The sequence below is a fragment of the Agrilus planipennis genome, unplaced genomic scaffold, assembly GCF_000699045.2.
Source record: "Agrilus planipennis isolate EAB-ADULT unplaced genomic scaffold, Apla_2.0 scaffold119, whole genome shotgun sequence".
NCBI lineage: Eukaryota > Metazoa > Arthropoda > Insecta > Coleoptera > Buprestidae > Agrilus > Agrilus planipennis.
The window spans coordinates 142,873-166,574 of NW_020438931.1; the positions used below are offsets into that span (position 1 = coordinate 142,873).

A 23,702-nucleotide genomic window follows, 5' to 3' on the forward strand; every position below is an offset into this window, starting at 1 on the left:
TTTAGAGGCTATTAATGTATTTAAGAGGGACAGAAATTTGTTACTGGCTGCTAGGTGTAACAAAAAATATGTTTTTAAAAACAAAAAATTAAATACTTTATTTTTATGCCGAGTACTTTTTTTTTAACCTTTTAGTCGAGAAATACTTTATGTAAAGCCTGAAAAGGTGGCATCCCTAAATACTACCATTACTCTAGAAATAAGTGAAAGTATTCTATTTCTACCTATTGATACTGTAACGGATTTTTTAGCAATTAATTTATTTGGTTAAACGGTTATTAAATGAAACAATTTATTTTACATAATAAGTTACTGGAACTATTGATTAGTTATCTCACTCTGTTACGCCGAGGCCTGTTTACATTTTGATCATTTGTTTGCCAGAATGGTACTAATATTTTTAGAAAACTCTCGAAATCCTTTTGTTACATAGTCATTTATGTATCATTCACGAATGGTTTACTACCTCGAGGCAAGCCGCTCTCGCGCCTTTGGTAAAACGGTTGCCGACTTTTTATTAGCCATCGGTAATCGATATATTCACTCCATCACGTACATACATGCTCGTACGTAACACCATTATATTACAAATATTAATGAGAAAATTCATTTTCAAAGTGTTTCGTTTGCCATTACATTAAATTATGATTCACGTAAGAAACCTTTTGTACCTACCTAGGTATATTTTACATACAATAAAGATAAGCATCATTAAATAAAGCAGTCGGGCAAAAATTAAAGCAATAGGGGTCCATCAGACATAAAATGCCCCCTCAGCATCTATAATATTAACGTTGCTATACCTACAGGATTCCCTCAATTCAGAAGATTCTTTAAATTAATTAACAAATTAGTTGTTTGTCCTAAATAAAAGAAATAAGAAGGGAATGTGTGGAAATAAACAACTTACGTCTAGGAATCACGTTTTCTCGTTCTTTTATTGTTTGCCAAATACAACGCATTACTACTGAAAAGCTTTCAGGATTTGGACGAATGGATTTAACAAGCTGAGATATGACGTGCTTTTTATAAGGTGCGTAGAAAGCGTAAAAAGTATCTCTGAGGGGCAAAAAGCGAGCACCTTTAAATAAGTGCCCCTTTTATGTGTAATCAACCAAAATAACAAATAAAAAAAAGACGAATGGCCGGTTCCCATTAGAAACTATTACAATGGAATAATACAGAAGATGTTCTTTTCGGCGTCCAGGATAACGGAGGGTATCGTCGTACAGCTCTTATTAATTAAACTTAGCATATACGTATAGGAATTTCTAATAACATTTAGAAATGAAATAACGATTAACGGAGCAGCGTAGCGAAATTTCCTACTAAATGTGGGTTTATTAATGTTTAATAAGATCCTTTTATGATTAAGGATATCGACTTATCAAATTGAAGCCACAAGCTCTGCAGTAGCAGCCCGTTCTCGCTGCTGGCGGTAGCCAGCTTTGACATAGCTATTATACATCATAAGGACTGCCACCTTTCAAAAAGAACAGGCCAGGGGAATGACATTTTCATTAAAATAAAAGGTTTTTATAGAAATCATTTCATCGTCATAAGGTCGTCAGTCCTAAGACTGGTTGGACACGCATCTCCACTCTTTCTTATCTTGAGCTCATCTTCGCATTTCCCTAAAACTAGAACATCTTACATCCTTAGCTATTTGCTAATAGTAATCTAATCTAGGCTACCTCTGCTTCTCCTAACTCCCGTTCCTGCCTTTAATATGTCTCTGACCAGACCTTCATGCCTGAGAATGCGTTCTACCAACTTATCTCGTCTATTTCTTATTGACTTCCATAGAGTCATCTGTTCTCCTATTCTTTCTAATACCTCATCATTTCTAACCTTCTCTGTCCACAGTATCCTCATCATCTGCCTATAGCACCACATTTCAAAGCTTCTAACCTTTTCTTTTCCGCCGCGCCCACTGTCCATGTTTCACACCCGTACAGCGCCGTGCTCCAAACATACACCTTTAGCAACGTTTTTCGAATTTCTAAATTAACCGTTCGCGAGCATAGAAGTGACTTCTTTTTATTGAAGGCGACACGGCCCTGTGCTATCCTCTGCTTTATATCCCTATCACTCCTTCCGTCCTGACTTATCTGACTTCCTAGATACATAAAATCAACCACTTCTTCTAATCTTTCGTCTCTTGTCTTTATATTCACTCTTTCCCTACTTTTTCATCCCTTGCATACCAATATTATTGTTTTACTTTTCGTCATTTATTTAACTTAAATTCAGTACCTACATCATCTTTAATACTACTATGCAAGCGCCGCTATGTCTAACTTATTTTTATTCGTTTGTTTGTTCAGCAACTTGTGCTCTGTCTTTTTAAGAACTTCAAGAGTTCATGGAAAGTCATACCATGTAACAAGTAACCAACTATTAGTAAGTTTCTTTTGATCTTCTGGACTGATAAGCAATTTCGCTCGATCATTCATAACTTTCCCGTTAAAGAAACACTACATTCTACAAAAATGTTACTATTAGAGATTGATAATATTTTGAATATTTAAATTGACCAAAGACTTTGCGTGGCTTAAACAATTGAATAAAGAAGTGGCGACCACCAGATTTTTAGAACAACGTTAACATAGGGGATATAGATTGTGGCCCACATAATCGTGACCGCTTCTAGTGGTGACCACAAGTGACCGATTCACCTAACAGTATTTTAGACGCGGTATGCCAATACCGTTTGCTCCCCTACATACTTAAATAAACAATTTACAGAAGTTGTTGAAACTTGAAACTGATAAACTGAGAGTGTAGATTAATTTTATTTGTTAATTTCTTTCTAATTTACTTCATTTAAAATTAATCATTTCGAAATTTAACAAAAGTTTGTTTTAAATTATGTTTCGACTTTCTTTTCAGAAGCGGCGATGGACATTTAATTTCCCACTACAAATTTTGTATTTTTTCCCTGTTCTACTACAACTGTCCAACAATTACCTTAGCAATTTCTTTATACTCCATTAGGTCACAAGGTATTTAAAAGTAATGGTAATTTTACGACCCTAAAACCCATTATAAATTTAGATTGATTATTACGACCTATAATTTTGCGTGTTCTCAAAACATCAATATAAAGTGATTAAAGAAAGCAAATGTACAATAATTATATTACTTCAGCTGACTTTCTTCCTGACCGTTTTTTTTTTTTTACGGGGAAAAGATGACTAGTGACTTTCACAAAATAATAAACGGACTTTAAATAGCTGATGCTGTGTTGTAACAAAAGGAATACAAAAGATGTTTCAGGGAAAAAAGAATGCGTGATCCTATTCATGGACTTCCGTGATCAGACGAAAGGCTTTGCCCGAGAAGTCATTAAGTTTGCGTGGTTCCTTTATAGGGGCGTGTGTTTCAGAATAAATGTTGCTGTTAGGCTTAGAGGTCGGACAAATGTCGAAATAAATTAGCAAATTGTGACCTGTTCAGAGCAAAATGAGCACATGTCGAATAGGTCAATTATTTTGTCTTCGGTTCGTTATTTCACTGTAACAAAACACTAAAGTTGGGAAAGGTAATTTCTTATCGCAATTAAATTTTTTGAAGTGAAACTTCTATATAGACGGGATATTACGATTTTTTTCTGTCACGAAAAAGCGTTACGGCCGCGTGGAGGGGGTAGACGGTAAATCGTGTGGAAAGAGGCGGCAGTGGCGGTTGAAAGAATATAAGCGGAGAGTCAGCGAGAGTCCCGCCGGCGTGTGCTGTGCTCAGCTGTTGTTTTCTTACCTTTGTTCTCCACGTGGCTCCAGGTTTTCAAGTGGGACAAGTTCATTAACAATCTACCCGTTAAACTTCTAGTAAAAAGTTTGTTGCGATTCGTTTTTTCACTCGTCCGTTGCCTTTCGTTTTTCCACTTGTCTGTTGAAGTTTCACTTCTACCGTGACCTAACTCACATTTCGTTTTTACTCTAAATGATTGCTAGGGTTTTCCATAGTATGAAATTCTCAGGATGTGAGTTCAATTCACACTGGAGACTTGACCACTGAGTTCATAAGGAAACTAATTCGCGTCGTATGCTAAGTAATGGTGAAGAAATACTTTCTTTGGCTGCCCGCAATTCCGATCAAACTGTAGTCGAACGGCTGGGAGACTAACTGATCCAGATCGGATCGTAAATACTACGTCCACTGAATCGAGATTAACTGGTCAACCAACTTCAGCTTTCCAATCCGTAAAATGTATACGATAATGGACGAGGACAGTGCAATTGTATAATAAGAAAATGTCGACTGCATCGCTTTTGGGAGCTTCTATGTATTGGCAGTAATCGTGAAAGAGATGCATTTAAATGTGAACCTGAACCTCTCGCTTATAGGACAAATGCAAGTTCGTGTATGGAATACGTAGCATGGTACATTTATTAATAGAGAAAAGAATAAAGACATAGGTAGCGGAATCCGATGGTGATTGCGCTTGCAGCGTCTTGTCGCGTCCGTCATAAGCCGATCGTGTTTACGGTATGCATCGTTCGACTCCTATCATATCGCATCGTATACTTCATTTATTTTCTGTAGCGATGTGCCCCTTTCAATGTCTTGGATGCACGCTGGCAAAATCGTAGGTAGGAAGAAAAAGGCTCATTATACTCTCGACTCTTGTGCATTAAACATACTTTTTCATACAGTACCTACCAAAGGTTTTGTTCAATCATGAATAGTAGAATAGAAAACAAGCGCTGAAACCTTTAATATGTCTTCAAATATAAACAAACATCTCGTTGATATTTTCAGTAGTAAATGGTACCAATCACAGCACAGCTGAGCAATGAAATTGTAGTGGATAAAATGGTCAATTTTGCCGTGCAGTACTGTACAGGTTATACGCTCCTTACCGGTTAAGAGAGTTGTCTCCTTCCTTTTCTGGCCTAGTGCTGTTCTTTTCTACTTTGCGCCGGTCAAACTGAAGGTCACATCACTACAGAAAGTAAACGAAGTATAATGTAATTCGCAATCATTTATATACATGCCTGATCTGTTGTAGGTTTGACTTCAGACTAATCGGCTTCGTGGACAACCAGCCTACTAATTCAAAGATTCATTCTTAAAATCAAGTTTTACTGAACGTGATCGATAAATTCTAATTTGTACTGAACTAAATTCAAGTAGCAAACCCCGAAGAATCAGGTTGTTATTCTTCAAACCTGTTATATATGCTAATTCATATTTGTAAATTTTAAGATTTATAATTATTAGTCGAATTTTTACAGTGATACATGATAAACTATGCCAATGAAATAATGCAAAGAAGGTAACTGCAATGGTGGCAAGGTAGCTTGTTAAGCAACACCTCGACACTTGCATCCGTAATCGAGTTATTATATAACTTTGTTTCCGGCGCGGCTGAGCGAATAAAACGGAACGACCAAGCGAGCGCCGCGACGCGCCTTACCACGGTGCTCTCTACTGTAACTGCTTGAAGAGGAAGAGCGGGTTGGCTGTACCGAGAGACGTGCTAAAGAGTCAGCTTTAATCATGAGTCCTTTAGTCCTGGGTTTGAAATTAAAAGTTTCGAATGAAATCGCGGCGACAAAGAGAAACCTTTTCCAAAGCAACACTAATTCAGACAAGCCAGAAGTGACGCTGGTTTCTGTTTGCGAAAACGACCCACGGCACTTTCAATTATTCCAGCTAAATTAATTAGCCACGTGCCCCACGAGAAGTAACACTACATTTTAAAATTATTTATAATAATTATACACATACAGTGGAATTCGTTTAGTATGACTCCGCGTATATTGACCAACCGTTTAATATGAAGTAATTGTAGTGTTAAATTTGGTTTTCATATTAAATTCTCTATAGCAAAGCTTGGATATAATGACTCCGTTTAAAATGACATATCGTTTATTATTACTGATTCTCAATAAATCATTTCCGGCTATTGTGACCCAAATGATTAATAATAACATTTTCGATCATTTTCCTGACCCTTCCTATGTATATTGATATTACAATTCATCGTTTTTTCTTTTTCTGTTAATAAATATACACAATTTGTAGTTTTTCTCTCTTTTAAACCAAATAACTAACCAAACTAGAAAGTTGTTTATTTTCTAAGACTATGCTTTGTATGATGCCCGCTTAGTATGACGTGTTTGTCATTACCCTTCAGTGTCATTATAATCGTATTCCACTATAGGTAACTTTTTTTCTAAGTTTTCTGTTATTTATTGATTAAAAAATATTTGGTTATTGTGAATTAGCTGCTCATCTTTGCACTGTTAAAGAGGGTTGAAAACAGCCAATGGTAATTCTAGTATTTAGAAGAAAATCTAATAGCTAGCAAAAGTTAACTTCGGTTCGAATCATAAGTGTAAAATAGTAGATTAAGAATATAAAAACCCACGTTTTCGTGCCATTAATACCTTTCGAGTGGTATGAAGTCCTAATGAACTGCTATTTCTTGAAATAGATACGATTTTTCTTGCAAAACAGTTAAAAAGTAAACTAAGGAATGCTTTAAAGCATTATTGATCAAACGTTAGCTCTGTAAAAGTAGTTCCTTGCTTTTTTAATTGTTTGTTTGTTACTTCTCACGAAGATTAAGACTATAAAGTCGGTAAATGTAGAGTTTATTACTGCGCGTGTGAAGAATTTATTATACTTATTATTCTCTGTTATTTTTAAATGCTTCTCTCAGCGACTATATGTACTCAAAAGCGATGAACATAAAAATGCAATAAAACCTTGAAATTCTGCTTAATTTCGGAAAACGTACTTCGGTTTGAACTCTTAAACTTCCTTAGTTGCTTGCTTTCATTACAATACTTTTAAAGTGTTGTAAAGTGCAACAAATGCGAAATGGTAATAAAAGGCAATTATTGGCACAGCTCTCGCAATAAAAGTTTACATTTTAAATTCGCGTCTAGCAGAAATTGAAAAGATAAGATCAAAATTAAGGTTAATTGTTTACATGCATACATATATTTATTTATTCACAGGACTTATTATGTGACATATCGTCGAATCTCGAAAAGTTGAAAACCTCAAAAACTAGAAAAAATGTTTTGCTCGCTTCCCTTCAAGCCCCAAAACCTCAATTACTCGAAATCTCAACCCTCTATTAATCGATACAATGAGTGAGCAAGCCAATTTGGTACATATTTTCCCTCTATAATTGGAAAAATTAAATTGGACCTCTGTATCTCCAACATAGCAATGTTTTATTTTACAACCTTTACAACTCGATAATTTGAAACTTATTACGTCTATAGTTCGAAGAAAACTAAGTTATCGACTTTAAGGATTTATCGACAATGAATTTATGAATCCGCCTAAGTCAAAATCCCCCATAAGTCGAAAACTCTATAACTAGAACTTTTTGGAGTCTCCCTTGATGTTCAAGTTAGAGGTTCTACTGTATATTACGTATTAAAAAATCGTAAAAAATAAATCACATATATGACTAGCTACAGTAATGTTTTCATTTAATGCATTCGTATCAAAAATATGTAGACAGTCCTCAGCATTTTTGATACAATTTTACAACACATATCTGAGATTTGACAGGAAAGGCTCTCCTGTCAATCAAATTTTACAAGTATCTACATGTCGTGATTGTTTTTTACACTCTTGTGAATTACATACTAAATCTCTTCTTAACAATGTCAATAACTGACATCATGTTAGCTAGAAAATGAATCCTAGACAAACAGTTGTATTATAATATTCAATTAAATTAACTTGTAAATAAATAGAATTCATATCTAATGTTATATCATTAGCAACAACTTGTTTAAGCAAATCTGTATCATACACTTTATAATAGTGCTGTTATAGCGTTTTGGTATATTTAAAAAAATAAGGAAGAAATATTAGGTGTAATAATAGTAATATTAATCATTTAATAGCGCCGAAAGCAGGATATACAATGTAACGTGTTGTTAGCGGTACATTAATATCCGAGTTATAAAAGTTTCGTGTTCTCAAGCTATTTGTCACAGTTATAATAAGTGTAGAGATGTGTATTTTGTTTCATTAGAAACTTCCTTTACTGGAGTTCCTTCTTATTTGCAAAAGCAGCTGGAACATTCAAAGTAAACGTCGTGTTACTCATCCCAACGGAATCAAGAAAAATATGTTACTAAGAAGCATTATTACTCGGTTGCAGATTGCAATCTTTGCTTTACTAATCTCATATTCGCGTTGCTTTTTATTAGCAACAAGGGAAGTTTTGCCGCAATAAAGAATAAATCATAGATGCGTTTATGCCACTTATAATTTACACTGTTCTGAAATTCAGACACGACGTTCTGCTCTAGCAAATAGATTCTGCTGAATTAGAAAGAGATAATTTTAAAGACTTACCATATGCTGACACTATCTGAAACAGAAAAAAAATCCTAATTAATACTTTTATTCTGTTTTAGCAAGTTGGGAATCACCAGGTTTTATAAACAGGACATTGAGGGATAGCCTCTTTAAAGAAATTTCATGACTTTTATTAGAGGGGTAAATTTGGAATTAGCTGTTCTAATTTAATGAAATCAACCCTAAAATAACCAAGAATTTTATTAACAAGATCAGTCTAAATGGTCACGATGAAATGTATTGCAATTTTTGTTTTTCGAATACCAGCATCTAGTGGGTCTCTTGACACATGTATATGGCATAAATGTGTGCAACTATAATCAGTAATAAGGGTTGTTAATGCCTTTGAAGCAGTAAATATGTCTTCTATTTTAGGACATTATTGATATGATATTGACATTGGTTTATTGTTTTTTCCAAGGTGGCGACCAATTGATTAAACAAATCGTTTGTTTTCTGTTACGTTTCGGTTTATTTAAATCATCCTCAGACTTATTAAAGTATTACTACTTGTATACAGATCAGTACACAGTATTTCAATGAGAATAATGTTTAAATTTAAGTTAAAACCTGTGTATAAGCAGTAATAATTTAAAAAGTATAAATAAAAAAGTTTAAACTAACCGAAACGTAACAGAAAACAAACAAATTTGTTTAATTAATTGACCGCCACCCTGGAACAAAAAAACAATAAAATTTAAAATTAATGTTAATTGTTGCAGAATTTAAACTTGAAACTCCGAGCAAACTGGATGACAGTTGTTAGATATTAAGTGGCATTGCAGAAGGCCGAAATGCAAATTCCTCCTCCCCTCCAACGTAATATTATTGATTAAACGAAGCACTGATATGTTTTTATTTGCTTTTAATAGATGCGGCGACAGGTTAATGTCAATTGGTTCTATGTTTTTGATGATATGCTCATTGTTAACTTTCATACTTAGCCGCCGTTTGGTTGTTATTGTTTAAAAATTCAACGGGGGTGCAATTCCTCAGTTGCTCTCACTAAAAAGATATCACTGGCTTATATAATACAAACTTTTGAGAGAGAAGTAGGGAAAATTAAATTTAAAGCTGCAAATAATTTTCTACCCTTCCTCAAACTGTTATACATAAAAGTAGTACATAAAGTAACGGTATAAAAACCCTTAATCAGATAATTTAGAATATAACCTCACGTTGGAAGCATAGAAGCGAGTTCTAGGAACAAATTTTCAGACCGGACATTTATTGGGAAACCATCTAATTAAAGTTTCGCTTGGTAGCAACTGCCTGCTAAAGTTGTACTGGGTGTTTTCACATACCGCCATTATTTCGAACCGTCGGAAAGTAGTCTAATTACCGTTTCCAATTTAATGTACAACCACACTTTGTGAACTTTCTAGAATGGGACAGCTCCGGAACGTACAAAACTTACAATTGAAATGGACGCGTGCACTTAAAATACGAGGGTGGATTGATAAGTTTCCGGCCTAACCAAGAGATGACGCCACTAGGCCTACCTTGAGGTGACATTCTATAGTACCATCCTTGGATAGCTTGTAGCTATAGTTTCAGCCCGATCTCCTTGCTAGTGTAGGTTTGACAGCACGCTGAACAAGACGCCTCTGTGGTTTTCGTAAAAATGGAAAAGCAGGAAAATCGTGCTGTCATCAAATACTTTTATTTGAAGGGGTTAACGCCGAAGGAAATTAAAAAAGAGATGGACTCAACACTGGGGACATCCTCCCCGTCATATTCAACCGTAAAGCAGTGGGTTTCCGAGTTTAAAAAGGGTCGTGTGAGCACCTCTGATGGGCCTCGCTCAGGACGCCCCGTTGAGGTCACAACTCCAGATATGATCGAAAAAATTCATCAAATAGTGCTGGGAGACCGCAGATTGAAAGTGCGTGAGATAGCTGAGACCTGTAAGATGTCATATGAACGTGTGCAACATATTTTGCACCAACATTTGCATATGGAAAAGCTCTGTGCAAGATGGGTGCCGCGTTTGCTAACAGTCGACCAAAAATTGATTCGAAAAAACATTTCTACCGCAAATTTGTCATTGTATAAGCGTAATCCAAGCGAATTTTTGCGTCGATTCGTAACCGTTGACGAAACGTGGGTCCACCACTACACTCCTGAAACCAAAGAACAGTCTAAACAGTGGATTGGACCAGGGGAACCAACTCCAAAGAAGGCAAAAACAATTTTTTCGGCGAACAAGGTTATGGCTACTGTTTTTTGGGATGCAAGAGGTATTATATACATTGATTACCTTGCAAAGGGTAATACTATCACTGGTCAATACTACGCAGACTTATTGCAACGTTTGAGCCACGAGGTGAAAATTAAACGACCTCATCTGGCGAAGAAAAAAATCTTGTTTCATCACGATAACGCACCAGCGCACACGTCAATCGTTGCGACGGCTAAAATCAACGATCTAAAGTTTGAATTGATGCCGCACCCTCCTTACTCTCCAGACCTAGCCCCGAGTGACTATTTTCTGTTCCCTAATCTCAAAAAATGGCTTGGCGGTAAGAGATTTGCGGACAATGAAGAAGTAATCGAAGCTGTAAATGGTTATTTTGAGGAGCTTGACGAATCAGTCTATAGAGATGGCATTAATAGACTGGAACACCGCTATGAGAAATGTATCAGCCTTGGAGGAGATTATGTTGAGAAATAAAAAAAAAAAATTTTTAAAAACCTTGTTTTTCTTGGTCAGGCCGGAAACTTATCAATCCACCCTCGTAGATAGGAACATAACGAACTTATTCTCTAGTTTAAAATAACAGAACTTATAACTATCCGACCAATACAACCACAGTATCAAACTAGATACACGTGTAAAAACACAACTATTTTTAGTTGAATATCTGCAAACTGTACATTTTATTCTAACAACGAGATCTACCTAATACTAAAAAAACTTTGACTGAAATGAAAATGGAAATTTGACATACATACAATTTAGACATCTTTTCGAAGTGAGTTAGTTTAATATGAAATATTATTCTGAAAATTCATTTTTGATGTTGTATGTATGTTTAATCATAGTATATTCAGTATATATAGTCACATTAGTACGACGGATCGTTAACCTTGTAGGTCGGTTGGTCGTGGTTGCTGTTGTCACCTCACGTAGTTTAGTGGTCAGAACATTGGTAAGTGAAGCTAAAGGTCCCGGGTTCGATTCCCGGCGGGGGTGTGACAACAGCAACAATTTTTCCCTCATTAATTTGCGGTAGCGTGTAGTGGGTATAAAATTCAAAAATGAATTTTCGGAATAATATTTCAGGAATTTGACGATCGTTTTTCCCTGGTACAAATCTTCTTAAAAATGTTTAAATCGCCTTGTACTTTGTTTAGGGCTTCTTAGAATTCAAAACGAATCTGCAGCAATACTAAAGTCAAAATTACTACATTTTGTGTCAATAGTTCCTTTTGATGATAACTTATGAGTTGAATAAATATGTGTATTGAAAAATCTGTCAGCACTGTTTCAAGATAAAATTCAATACCTACCTAATAAATTTTTGGCAATAAACTTTTTAACATCTAACACCGAAAATGACAAGATAAAATGATTAAATTAGTATGTTTATTGGAGAGCAGGGATGATTTTCCCGTTGAATATAAAAGGGAGCATATACCGTAACCTACTGAAATAATTTATCATGTAGCTGTCGGAAAACCTCTCCAGGTCAAATTCGCATATATGTAGAGGTAGGTATGCTCTATCTAGTTATCTCGCATAGGATATGTAAAGAATCCACTTTAACGGTTTCCATGACTCGTTAAATAAATCTGCAGTCTTTAGTCGGAAATCATATTTCAGCATGAATGTTTGGGAAAAAAGCATAGTATTTTAAGTTAACTATGACAACAGAATAAAAAGCCAGACGAATTATTATTATACTCAAACAGCTTCTTTTATCATTGTAATTTAGGGGATCCCATTATAACATAATAGGTTAGTCCAAACGAATGAATAGTTAACTTATTTATTTATAAAGCGATAGTTGGATTTTTTATTATAGGTTCACTTTTAAGACAATTTTGTCGATTTTACAGTTAAAAAGTTTAAATGGAAGTCCTTTGGTTTTTATCTTTGGTATTTTTGTAAAGGTATTGGTAAATGTCTCGATGATGGCACCCACCCCCTTCGGGGTGGGATCGAAAAAGGAGGTCTCCCCCACCACTATACCATAAAAAGTTCGTGGCGGTCTCACCCCCATAAAAAATTATGGAGGTTACATTGGGGTGGGGGTAGGGGGGATCGAAAGAGGGTAGGGAGATAAAAAGAGGGTTAGGGGATCGAAAGAGGGTAGGGGGAGGGGATCGAAAGAGGGTGGTCACCTGAGTAAAACCCCATAAAAAATTTGCGGCGGTTTCACCTCCACAAAAAGTTATGGGGGTTGAAAGTTGATTATTTTGACAATTTTCGTACACTATAATTCAAATAAAATTCAATAAAAAAAATATTTTCAAGCGGGTGGAGGTGGGGGATCGAAAGAGGGTGGTCACTTGAACAAAACCCGGTAACCTAACCTAACCTAACCTAACCTACCCTATTGATAAAGATATTTAAATAATTTTTTATATAACTTTCTCAATATTTTTATGTATTTTTCCATTAGTTTTACCTTTGAATATTGTTTAAGAATGACTATGTAAATATTTACATCCTAGAAATGTATAAAAATTGTCATATTTATTAACTTTGAACGACCATAACTTTTTATGGGGGTGAGACCGCCACGAACTTTTTATGGTACAGTGATGGGGGAGATCTCCTCTTTCGACCCCCCCCCACACCCTTCGGGGTGGGTGCCATTATCTAGACCTTTACCGAGTTATTTATTTTTTCCATGTCTACTGCTTTTCCATGGTCAATGCCGAATAGTGATTTGCTGTAGGTACGAAAGTTTTCACTGACAACATTAAAATTGTTCCCGTTTACATTCGCCTGCTTAAAATTTCCGCTTCCGCAAATTACAACTTGTAAAGCACTCAAAATTCGAGTAATAACTCTGGCTCAATGTGGATAAGTCAACACAAACGTGGTAGCGGTCCACCGTATAATGAATCGTATGACGTCATATCTGTCCCGATTTTGTTAAATATAAATTCAATGCTGACTTCTTACTTTAAAATTCTATTTTAGGAGCGATGTGGATCATTTCAATATTACAAAAAGATAAAGCTAAACTTTAAAAAGGGAATAATAGAAATAAGTGCCGAACTTTAGAGGGTGTAAGCTGTAGATGCAATAAACAATTGCATGGTGAGTTTGGCAGTGTTGTTAAGAGCAAAAAAAAATTAACAATCCTTTGCCGGGTGAATTAACAACATAGGTGTCTACCGAATAAAAAAACTCTGCAGCTGCATGGATGGAGAACCTGGTGGTACTTAATCACCAGCTGATTCAGTTCAGCGTTGCGAGTTGTATTTTTTGCAAGGTTCGGAACTGAATTTACCTGTACTTTCAACTTACTTACTAAATTTTCGTGTTTTATAGTTACACCCTGTATACTTTGTTTGCTTATTCATATGCATTGAAATTTATATTAGTTCGTTTCGTTCCTCATCTGTTATCTTTAATATATTTTTTTATTATTTCCATAAAAATAATTTCCCCCTTGGTGTAGGGTAAATAATTTATTCATTACTTACTTAACCTTGCTGGTACAGTGGAAAAGGGATTTTGAGTATTAGAACGCGAATATAAATTTGATTTTTAATTTTTTTTAAGTAATGGTTTATAAAGGCGTTGTTTTTAGACAGGCATTTCGTCACCGGGAATACCTTTAAAACACTATTTCGCAATTAACTGTAGTTTATTTTAAGCATTAATTTAATCTTCTGTAAATAGTAGGGGTAGAATAATAATAATAATGAAGAAGACAACGAAATAATCTAAAACAGACCCACCACTAACTACCTTACTAATGGCGTTTATTGCGCCATTTGTAGTATTTTCTAAAACGCACTGTTAAGACAGCAGGTAAAAGTTAGTCTTTGTTCTGTCGGAGCTGCCTGCGACGCGCTGATGAGATCCAAAAAGATCGAAATCGCGATCCGCTTCTGGAATTATTATCCGAATTATTTTACCTTACTAATATTTATCAATTTAGGTTATCAACTTGAAAAAATATTAAATCGATTACAAAAAATAAACAACAGCCAGGAACTCGACACTTCAAGAGAGATGGGACAAAAAAGGAACGACTGTCACCTACATTTCTATTTCTGAATTCACTTCCTCTTACGCAGTCCATCCGTTTTATTAGCGGAAGCGATGTCATAGGATTACTAGATCGGTCAGGCGCCGCTAATAAACAATCGTATTTATTTTCTGTCATTCATTAGAGGCCGAAAATGTTTCGGGCGAACCTAGAATGACCAAAAGGTTTATTTTAACATTATGCGGAACTGGTAGCCATTTCAAACACGCAAAGAGCTCATTTAAAGTCCATTAAAGAAAACACCGACGAGTTGTAGGTTACCCTCTATGCAAATCATTTGCCGCTGACTGGGATTTTTACGCTAAACTCGACCTTCAAAGATTGAGATTATTGTAAAGTTAAGCTTAAAACTTCCTACATCTAATGATTATAATCACATCATATTTTGGGGTTAAATGCCAATAACTGCCCTGAATATTGAAATAAACTTGTTCAGATTAATATTTCAGTATTCCATTATTTCGTTCGATTAATATAATAGATAGATATAATATAGAAATTCGAAAAAGGTTGTTAAAGGTGTAGGTTTGGAGCACGGCGTTGTACGGGTGCGAAACATAGACAGCGGGCGCGGCGGAAAAGAAAAGGTTAGAAGCGTTCGAAATGTGGTGTTACCCGCGAATGATGTGGATAACGTAGGTAGAAAAGGTTAGAAATGAAGAGGTATAAAAAATAGGCGAGATAGGTTGGCAGGACACCTTCTCAGGCATGAAGGTCTAGTCAGAGACATATTAGAGGCAGAAACAGGAGTTAGGAGGGGTAGAGGTAGACCTAGATTAGATTACTGTTCGCAAATANCGCAAAAAGGGTGTAGGTTGTTCTAGTTTTAGGGAAATGGGAGGATTAGCTCAGAATAGGAATAAGTGGAGGTGCGTGTCTAACCAGTCTTAGGACTGACGACCCTATGATGATGATGAACTTATTAGAACTTCTACAATTTCCTGTTATATCGGACTTTTAACCCTTGTTTGCTTAAAAAAAAATTTATGACCAAATACGTATACGACTGTTACACGCTTGAATATTTTGCAGATTTACCAATTACCTCAACATATCACACACACACTATCCAGCCCATAGATTTTAGTATAGTTCTGGAAAAAGTTTGAAAAACAAATCCAGAAGGGTGTCGTGTCCGCAGCGCCGCGACAATTTAATAAATATTTAAGCTCCTTACTAGAAATTATGATCGTGGACCTGACAGGGTATAACCTCGATTCATACGAGGTCCTGATGTGAATATGAGTAGGACTGTTGCGCTTTTTTTTAAGAAGGACCTGATAAGGAAATAAAAATAAGGGCCTAATAGGGAAATTTAAAGAACCCTATCATAACCTGATTGCAAATTTACTATCTATTACAATTGGCCAGTTTTAAGATAACCGTAAATTTATTGATAAAATTTTTCTGACATCGTATAAAAAACTGGTAAAATTGTAATTGACATTTAACAAGAAGGAAAATCCATTTTCTCTTTGTCTGATGATATTTAAATTCTGGCCAATCAAGTTTATCCACACTCAATCCTGATCAGAATTTAATTATATTTACCCTGTAAAGCATGAAATGATCTAATCCTGATAAGATCCTAGCGTGGAAAACTTGATTTCATCAATTTTTTACTTTGATAGGATAAACTGTGGACATCCCGATTTGGACCTGGCAAGTACATTCTTATTACGGATATGTTTATTCAATCCTAACTACAAATTTACGATTTTCCGATTTTTTTGCTATATCTGTTCCATTTAAGACATTGCTTCTTGTCATTTCATGGTCCTACGTTAACGGGAAGTACCCTGTATGTTATGATTTTTCCACAGGGTACTTTTTTCCGTTTTTTGAGTGACGGCCCCTAATTAAGAGTGCTACATGTATACGAATACAGCCGGAACGTGTTTATCTGTATTTCTAATTAAACTGCTGAATTAATTTGATGCAGTTTTCTTGTGACAGCGGGTATCACATCTGAGTAGCTTTGTCGTCATTATAAACATCATGTAACGCAATTATAACGTTGTTTGATGGATTAACGCAGTTTATGTGTTGCCGTAAGTTTTTTTTTTTACGATACAATTGCCCATTTTTGTATATATATGTAGGTACTAAATAATGCATAAAAGACAAACAATGTAGTTGCAACTGTTACTATTTGAAAAGGATAAGAATGGCTCATCGTATGCTCAATATGAATGTCAGAGGCCAGAAGCATTTCTACTCAGCCGTTTCAATTGATTTTACATCTCGTTACACATCATTCATGCCCATATTATGTAAAGGGCACAAAGCAGATGGAAGGGCTAGTCTGCTAGACGGTAAAGGTTATTATTGCCTAAACTATCAAAATATTCGTTTCATCGCTTCCGTTTCTATTCAGTGACTATCAAGGTGAAGTAGATTTTTCTGGGATGATATTAGGCACTGAATGACCACAGACAAAGGAAATTGCTAATGTATTACAATATTTAGGTAATTTTCTTAATTATTTTGTACTTATTTGATGGAAGGAATTCAATTAGATAATGAATGAGTGTAGTAATAATAAAAATGTATCTTCACATTGTCGCATGTCTTCTACAGCCTGCATTTAGCATCGTGTGATTTTTCTTGTGTCCAAAGATGAATTTTCATCTCAAAAATACTGATCATTGTAGCGTTGAAGAAGTCAAGGTATAGTTGAGGCGATCAAAATTGGCATATTCCGCAATAAATTATCTGTAAGAATGGACGTATGTTTTTTCTTGTTTCCATTTGAAACTGTACTCATTTGCTGCGTTTTGAGCACACCCTTGTTAAGTAAGGAAATGCTTCATGAGTGGTGCAGACAAAGTAAAAACAGATAACTGAATAACAGTAAGCGGGGCAGCGGTTAGAGGTTTCTGAAGTACGGAAAAAATCAGGGTCGAATTTATAACTGCCTGATTGGAATTATATCATCTCTAATCTGGTTAGGAAGTTGAAGGAAGGGAGTAAATGCGACAGTTTTATTGCAGACTTTGCCAGTTTTGAACGTCCCAACTATAGCTGTGATGACGCTTCTGAATTCTATAACTTGAAAAGACTATATACGAAGAGTGTTTTCAGCTGTGGGAAAGGAGAGACAACGATGTATATAGTTAGAAGGTGACTATTGTGAAAATCGATAATAAAGCATTTAGCAAAAATTAATTCACTTGTATTTTGTTTACGAAATCCCGGAACTTAATTGCTACACACATCGTATTTCTAAAGTACTCTTCTTAACTCTTTCGGATATTACATCTACGTCGTAGCCATAACAATTCAATTTTATTACCCTCTTGCTAAAAAAGCATTGTCCGCCTTAGCGTCGACTGTAATTTTTCCTAAATTGCTAACGTTTTTTATAGTTCATTCGATTACGAGTTAAAAAGATGTTCCAGTTAGCGTTTCCGAGATGGCTTCATCTCATATTATGGTCTTTTGTTGGAATCAAACTAAGGCGGTTTATTCTGTATGCATGTATTTAATATCAATCAGGACAATAAAAAAGCAGCATTAGAAAATACATTACTAACAAGTTATTAGGTTGTTAGAAACAAAAATCACCTTCTTTACTCCATCATAATCTAGAACAGTAATCTAATCTAGGTCTACCTCTACTCCTCTTAACTTCTAATTCTGCCTCTTATATGTCTCTCACTAGACCTTCATGGCTGAGAAGATGTCCTACCAACCTATCTCGCCTATTTCTTATTGATTCCATAGAGTCCTCTGTTCTCCTATTCTCTCTAATACCTCTTCATTTCTAATATTCTCTATTCACGGTATCCTCATCATTCGCCGGGAACACCACATTTCGAATGCTTCTAACCTTTTTTTGCACCGCCCCCACTGTCCATGTTTCGCACCCGTACAGCGTCGTGCTCCAAACATGCACCCTTAACAGCCTTTTTCGAATTTCTAAATTAACCGTTCGCGAGCATAGAAGTGATCTCTTTTTATTGAAGGCGACTCAACCCTGTGCTATCCTCTGCTTTATATCCCTACTACTCCTTCCGTCCTGACTTATCTGACTTCGTAGATACCTAAAATCAACCACTTCTTCTAATTTTTCGTCTCCTATCTTTATATTCGCTCCTTCCCTACTTTTCCCTCCCTTACATATCAGTATTTTTGTTTTACTTTTATTTATTGTCATACAGTACTGTTTTGTCAATGCCGCTTCCATTTTATTTAAAACTATCTCTAACTCCTCCTTGCTAGATACTAATACTGCTGTATCATCTGCAAATCTAAGCATAATAATCTTTTGCTCGTCTATATCTATCCCTACAGTTTTACTGTCTTTAATGATGTTGATCGCGTCGTCGATGTAAAGATTAATAAAAAATTGTGTTACTGGAATAATAATTTATAAACCGAAAAATTTAGTAATTCACTTGCTGGTAGTTTTGGAATTTATTTTGAAGTCCTAAAGTGATTTATACCCGTCTTAATAATATCCTTCTTAACCCAAGAAATAAAAACAATTATCTTAACTAATCATAATGTGCCTTAGGCTACGTAAAACTGAACATAAGACAGAAAGAAGTATCAACAGATAAAAACAGTAAATTTAAAAGCATTTCGTGAAACATTGTATTGTTTATATCTGCGTTTCTTTGTGAAACTTTATCTAGCAGAGTGCGCGTATAAAAGTTGGTTGTATGCGAATGCGACTGCAGTAGGTAAAAGTAAAAGAAGATCCTTGCGCGTTTTCTTTTTATTGTCTCATTCGTTTCTCCACTCTAGAGACATTACCAACTTGTAACTAAGACAGCACCAAACTACATTATCAGAAGCGCGGGTGCAGCTGTCTACGTAATAGATATAATTAAGTACAACTTAGCTGGAGACATAGACAAGAAGTTCGAGTAGGTATACATAATATAAGGTTGTGCAGGATTATAACTTTTTCGTAAGTTAAGTTTAAAATCTTAAATTAAACAGAGAGCAACCGTAAACAGGGGGCGTATATACAGTAAAAGCTTTTTATACAGAAACCGTGGATATGGAATGGTAATTAGTATGGAATCATAAGAGATACATTCTAAGGTCCAAAATAAAACCAATAGGTATCAAAATAAAATCAATTTATTGATAAATTCGCAATGAAAATTAATAGTAGGTACAGTACATACCCAAAAGATGCCGATACATTAAGGGGATTCAGTGGTAGGTACAGTAAGAACATGCTTATCGGTTCTAGATACCATGAGTTTAATATTTGGAACAGAGGTTTGAAATTTTGTAGTGAGATAGATAAAGCTTTGATCTAAAGCTTGTCGAAGAGCATTTTTTAGTTTATTAATTTCTATTGAAAGTACGTGCCCTACAAGATGCAACAACTTTAAGCACTTGTAAAAGCTATTAATCACCATATTATTGAAAACCAAAAACGTACCGAGTTAGTGTGAACCTTTGTCTGTTATCATGCAAAAAATTAGATATTTATTTCACAGCGTTAAATCACAATGTTTAGAACAGAAACCCATGTTTTCGGAAAAATTCACAGTAGGCACGAGCGGTCTATTGCGGTCAATCCCCTTAATAAATGACACCGAATCCTTCTCTGTTTACCGATATCAACCGCGAATAATGAAATTTTTTCACCCGCAGATAGTGAAAACGCGAATAAGGAAACCGTGAATAAGGAACTTTTAATGTACATAAAATTTCAGGTGTTAATGGACAACAAGGACGTTGAACATTACTGTTGTATATTTTGTGTTCCATATAACTTATAACATTATTATGTTAAGTACGCGCCCAAGGCTGGTAAAAAAGGATAAATAAAATTTAGCAATCACGCTCATCAAGAAAAAAACGCAAAATTACTCGATTTGATTATTTTAAATAAAAACGCCTCATAATGCATTATTGAAAGTGTCTTGGGTTAGGTGATGTTGACACATAGTATATTTCCCGTTTTAACTATTCATTAATAAAGTACAAAATTTAATGTTATTTTATCGTAAATGGAAATACGGTAGGACTACATTAGGTGCTTCTCCCTTGGCATTTCTTCAGACAATAAGTACGCAACAGACTTTTGGAAAATTACTCTGCGACAAGAGAGTGGCAAACAGTGTGATGGTTAGCAACGATCGCAGTGGCGGTGGTGTCTCGGCGCTTGGGGTGGAAATTTTTTTTTTCAAACGCCTTATTTACTTTTCCATTCGTATATTTATTTTATTAATGATGGTAATTGGCGCGTGACACGCGAGACCTGACCTTGAGGAAGTTAACATTGAATTGCCGTTGGTGGCGAGTAACAGCGACGTTGACTATTTGAGACGCCGAGCGCCGACGGCACGGCGTCGCTGGAGCGTCACCACTCGAATGAAGTTAAAGCTGACGTGTCGATATACAACAACTTCAATTAATAAAAAGGTAGCTGAACAATTTTTTTACCCACCACGAGTCACTGTGGCTTCGTTACGCATACATACATGTACTGTTCGTCCTGAAGAAGCCATTCCATGGAGAAATAATAACTATGTATAATTAATATGCATATATTTTAGTATGATTAAGTATTTGTTTTAGTAGTTCTATAGCTATATGGTGAAAAAAGTATACGGCAATCTTTAATTAAAGATTTTTTTAACTAATTATGCAATTTTATAAATAAATCTTTCTTTTACAAGGGGAAAACTTTTCAACTTTCAAACAGTTTATTGTTTAATGGAAAGATGAAATAGCACGTTACGAGAAGGTTTTATTGAGAAAGTTGGGAAATAAATCGTAAATATAACACTTAAAATAAATTGTTTCCTTATAGTTTATGAAGCTTTTAAATTTCGACTAAGTAAATTTGAGGCTTTATTAGACTGTTGGGAGACTTGTTACAAATCTTCTAAAATCGCGTTCTTCTTTAAAAGTAACGAATTCTGACAAATTAGTGAAGGCTTTCACGATCAGTTGCTGAACCGGAAGTGTACTGAACGGGTCAAAAGATCATCGTCCTTTGTAGTTGCTTCCAAACGTTTCATTAGTACGGAGTGGAATACTTCTTCAGGGGTCCTTCCATCTCCGATGCACGATGTGGACGTTAGGAAGCAATTCCAACTAAAGACTTCCTTCAGACCCGAATGAGGACAGCATCAGTAACTAATTTTTTCCATTATTAGTTTAAATAAATTTCAGATATTTTTAAATATTATATTAACTTGCCCTGAGTGTCACATTCATTTTGAAATTGATATCAGTAGTTCAAAACATCTACAAGGAACGCGACCGGGTCGATTATTTTATATTTTTGTATAGCATCATCATAAGGTTTTTAGTTTCCTTATATATCTATCACTAGCTTTATATGTCTGAGAAGTTACTATTAGTAGGTATATCTAAATGCCTACCATTCCATTGGCAGCTCAATTAACAATCATACAAATATTCAGATTTAAGAATCATTAGACGCGAGTCAGAAGTAAGTTACGGTGGTGAAACAGACGACCATTTTCACTCATATAGGGGATTCTGGGCCCATTTCGAGGGGAAAAAGTTGTAAAAAATGTCGGCCTAACCGCTTGATTTTGATGGTATAATTTGCTTAAAATTCTCCACATTCCGGGAAAAAATAGTGGCAGAAAAAATTCAAGGGACATTTTCCTGTGCCTGAATAAAAAAAGAAACAAGGAAAGAATGAAACAGGATATGACCCTAGCAAAAGTTGTACCACCATTTCTCCTGGAATATGGAGTATTTTAAGTAAATGATACCGTCAAAACCAATCAATTAGGACAACATTCTTTTAGATTTTACCCCCTTCTCCTTTATCACGAAATGGGCCCAGATTCCGCCTATATATCATAGAAGAAAAATGCTCCAAACTACTTAAAAAGCTGATAGCTCCTTTACTACTATTAATAAGATAGGTAAATAGTTATCTACTGTCAATGCATTATTGTTCTAATTATTTAAACTAACTTATAAATCAACCATTTAGTACAAATATATTTTTTTTTACATCATTAAATCCGCAGCATCTATTTGTGGAGTGATTTCGGATTACTGTGTGAGTGAACATTGATTATATGGGTTATGCAAACTACTAGAAAATAAAGTAATTACAAACACCCGCACAAAACAAACATACCATATTAAAATTCGCCTATAATGACACACTGTCTTTAAGTAATTTAATGCAAGTTCAACTATGAAATGATGAATTCATTATTAAGAGAAGCTTAGGTGGTTCACAAATCACAATCAGTTATTCTTGTAAATTATCTATTGTGATCGGAAAACATCTAATTACTTCTGTATGTGAACCCAATTTGGCAGATTATAATTGACTATTCATGATTACAGCTATCAAGTGGTAAATAGATGAAAGAGGAATTATTTTTTTACACCCTACACGAACTGCTGCCTTATGTCAGTGTCCATTGTATTCTTAATTTGTTTTTATTCATGCACAACCACTTAACTCAGTGATATTGGTCTGTCTAGTGTCTAATAATCCCTGCTTAACCTTTCTAAGATATTAGGCTGTATTTACGAAAATAAACCATATAGTTTCAAGTAAAAGGTAGAGGTAAAAGCTTTTGCTACAATTCGCATTTATAATCTACATCTTGTCCTTGCAAGGAAATACTTCGGATTAATAAACTAACATAATAATAAATAACGTTTTAAAATGTCGTGGTGTACGTTTTGGTTTTTAGTATTTTCTTGTACGTTAGTGCACCATATCAGCCATAACAAGCACACCATTGAGACCACACAACTAGAGATTACGTATACAAGTCCTTTTAGATAGATTTTAATACAAAAACAGTCCTACAATACATAAATTTGCATATAGCCAGCTTTGGAGGGTGTTAACCAAATACAATACGGAATCGCATGGTCAGTAAAACAGGAATTCGAAGCCGGCCCTGTGTGTGAATTGGCAACGTATAGAAAAATTGCTATAACAATTAAGCAATTACATCGAAGAAAAATGTAAACAATGACGGTTGTGGAATGGCTAATAAAGTAAATGTCAACAGCTTACTAGTACGGTACTGCACATAATAATCTTTAGACGCCCCTGCATGCTAGACAAAAGGAATAGGCACCTCGACGGATGAAAATCTGCTAAACTAGGTAGGGGTTATTAAGTCCACACCACAA

The 23,702-nt window shown here is 35.2% G+C and overlaps 2 protein-coding genes across 5 annotated transcripts in view; one reads left to right on the plus strand and one right to left on the minus strand.

Moving 5' to 3' along the window:
* Positions 1-23,702, plus strand: part of LOC108736724 (heparan sulfate glucosamine 3-O-sulfotransferase 1) — a 135,512-nt gene that overhangs the window by 75,149 nt on the left and 36,661 nt on the right. The gene's annotated exons all lie outside the window — the stretch shown is intronic.
* The window catches only part of LOC108736720 (chymotrypsin-2-like), a 172,427-nt gene that overhangs the window by 18,419 nt on the left and 130,306 nt on the right, over positions 1-23,702 (minus strand). Inside the window, exon 4 of the mRNA XM_025974194.1 lies at positions 8,341-8,356. Within this exon, the coding sequence (XP_025829979.1) occupies positions 8,341-8,356 (16 nt within the window). The remainder of the gene's footprint in view (positions 1-8,340; positions 8,357-23,702) is intronic.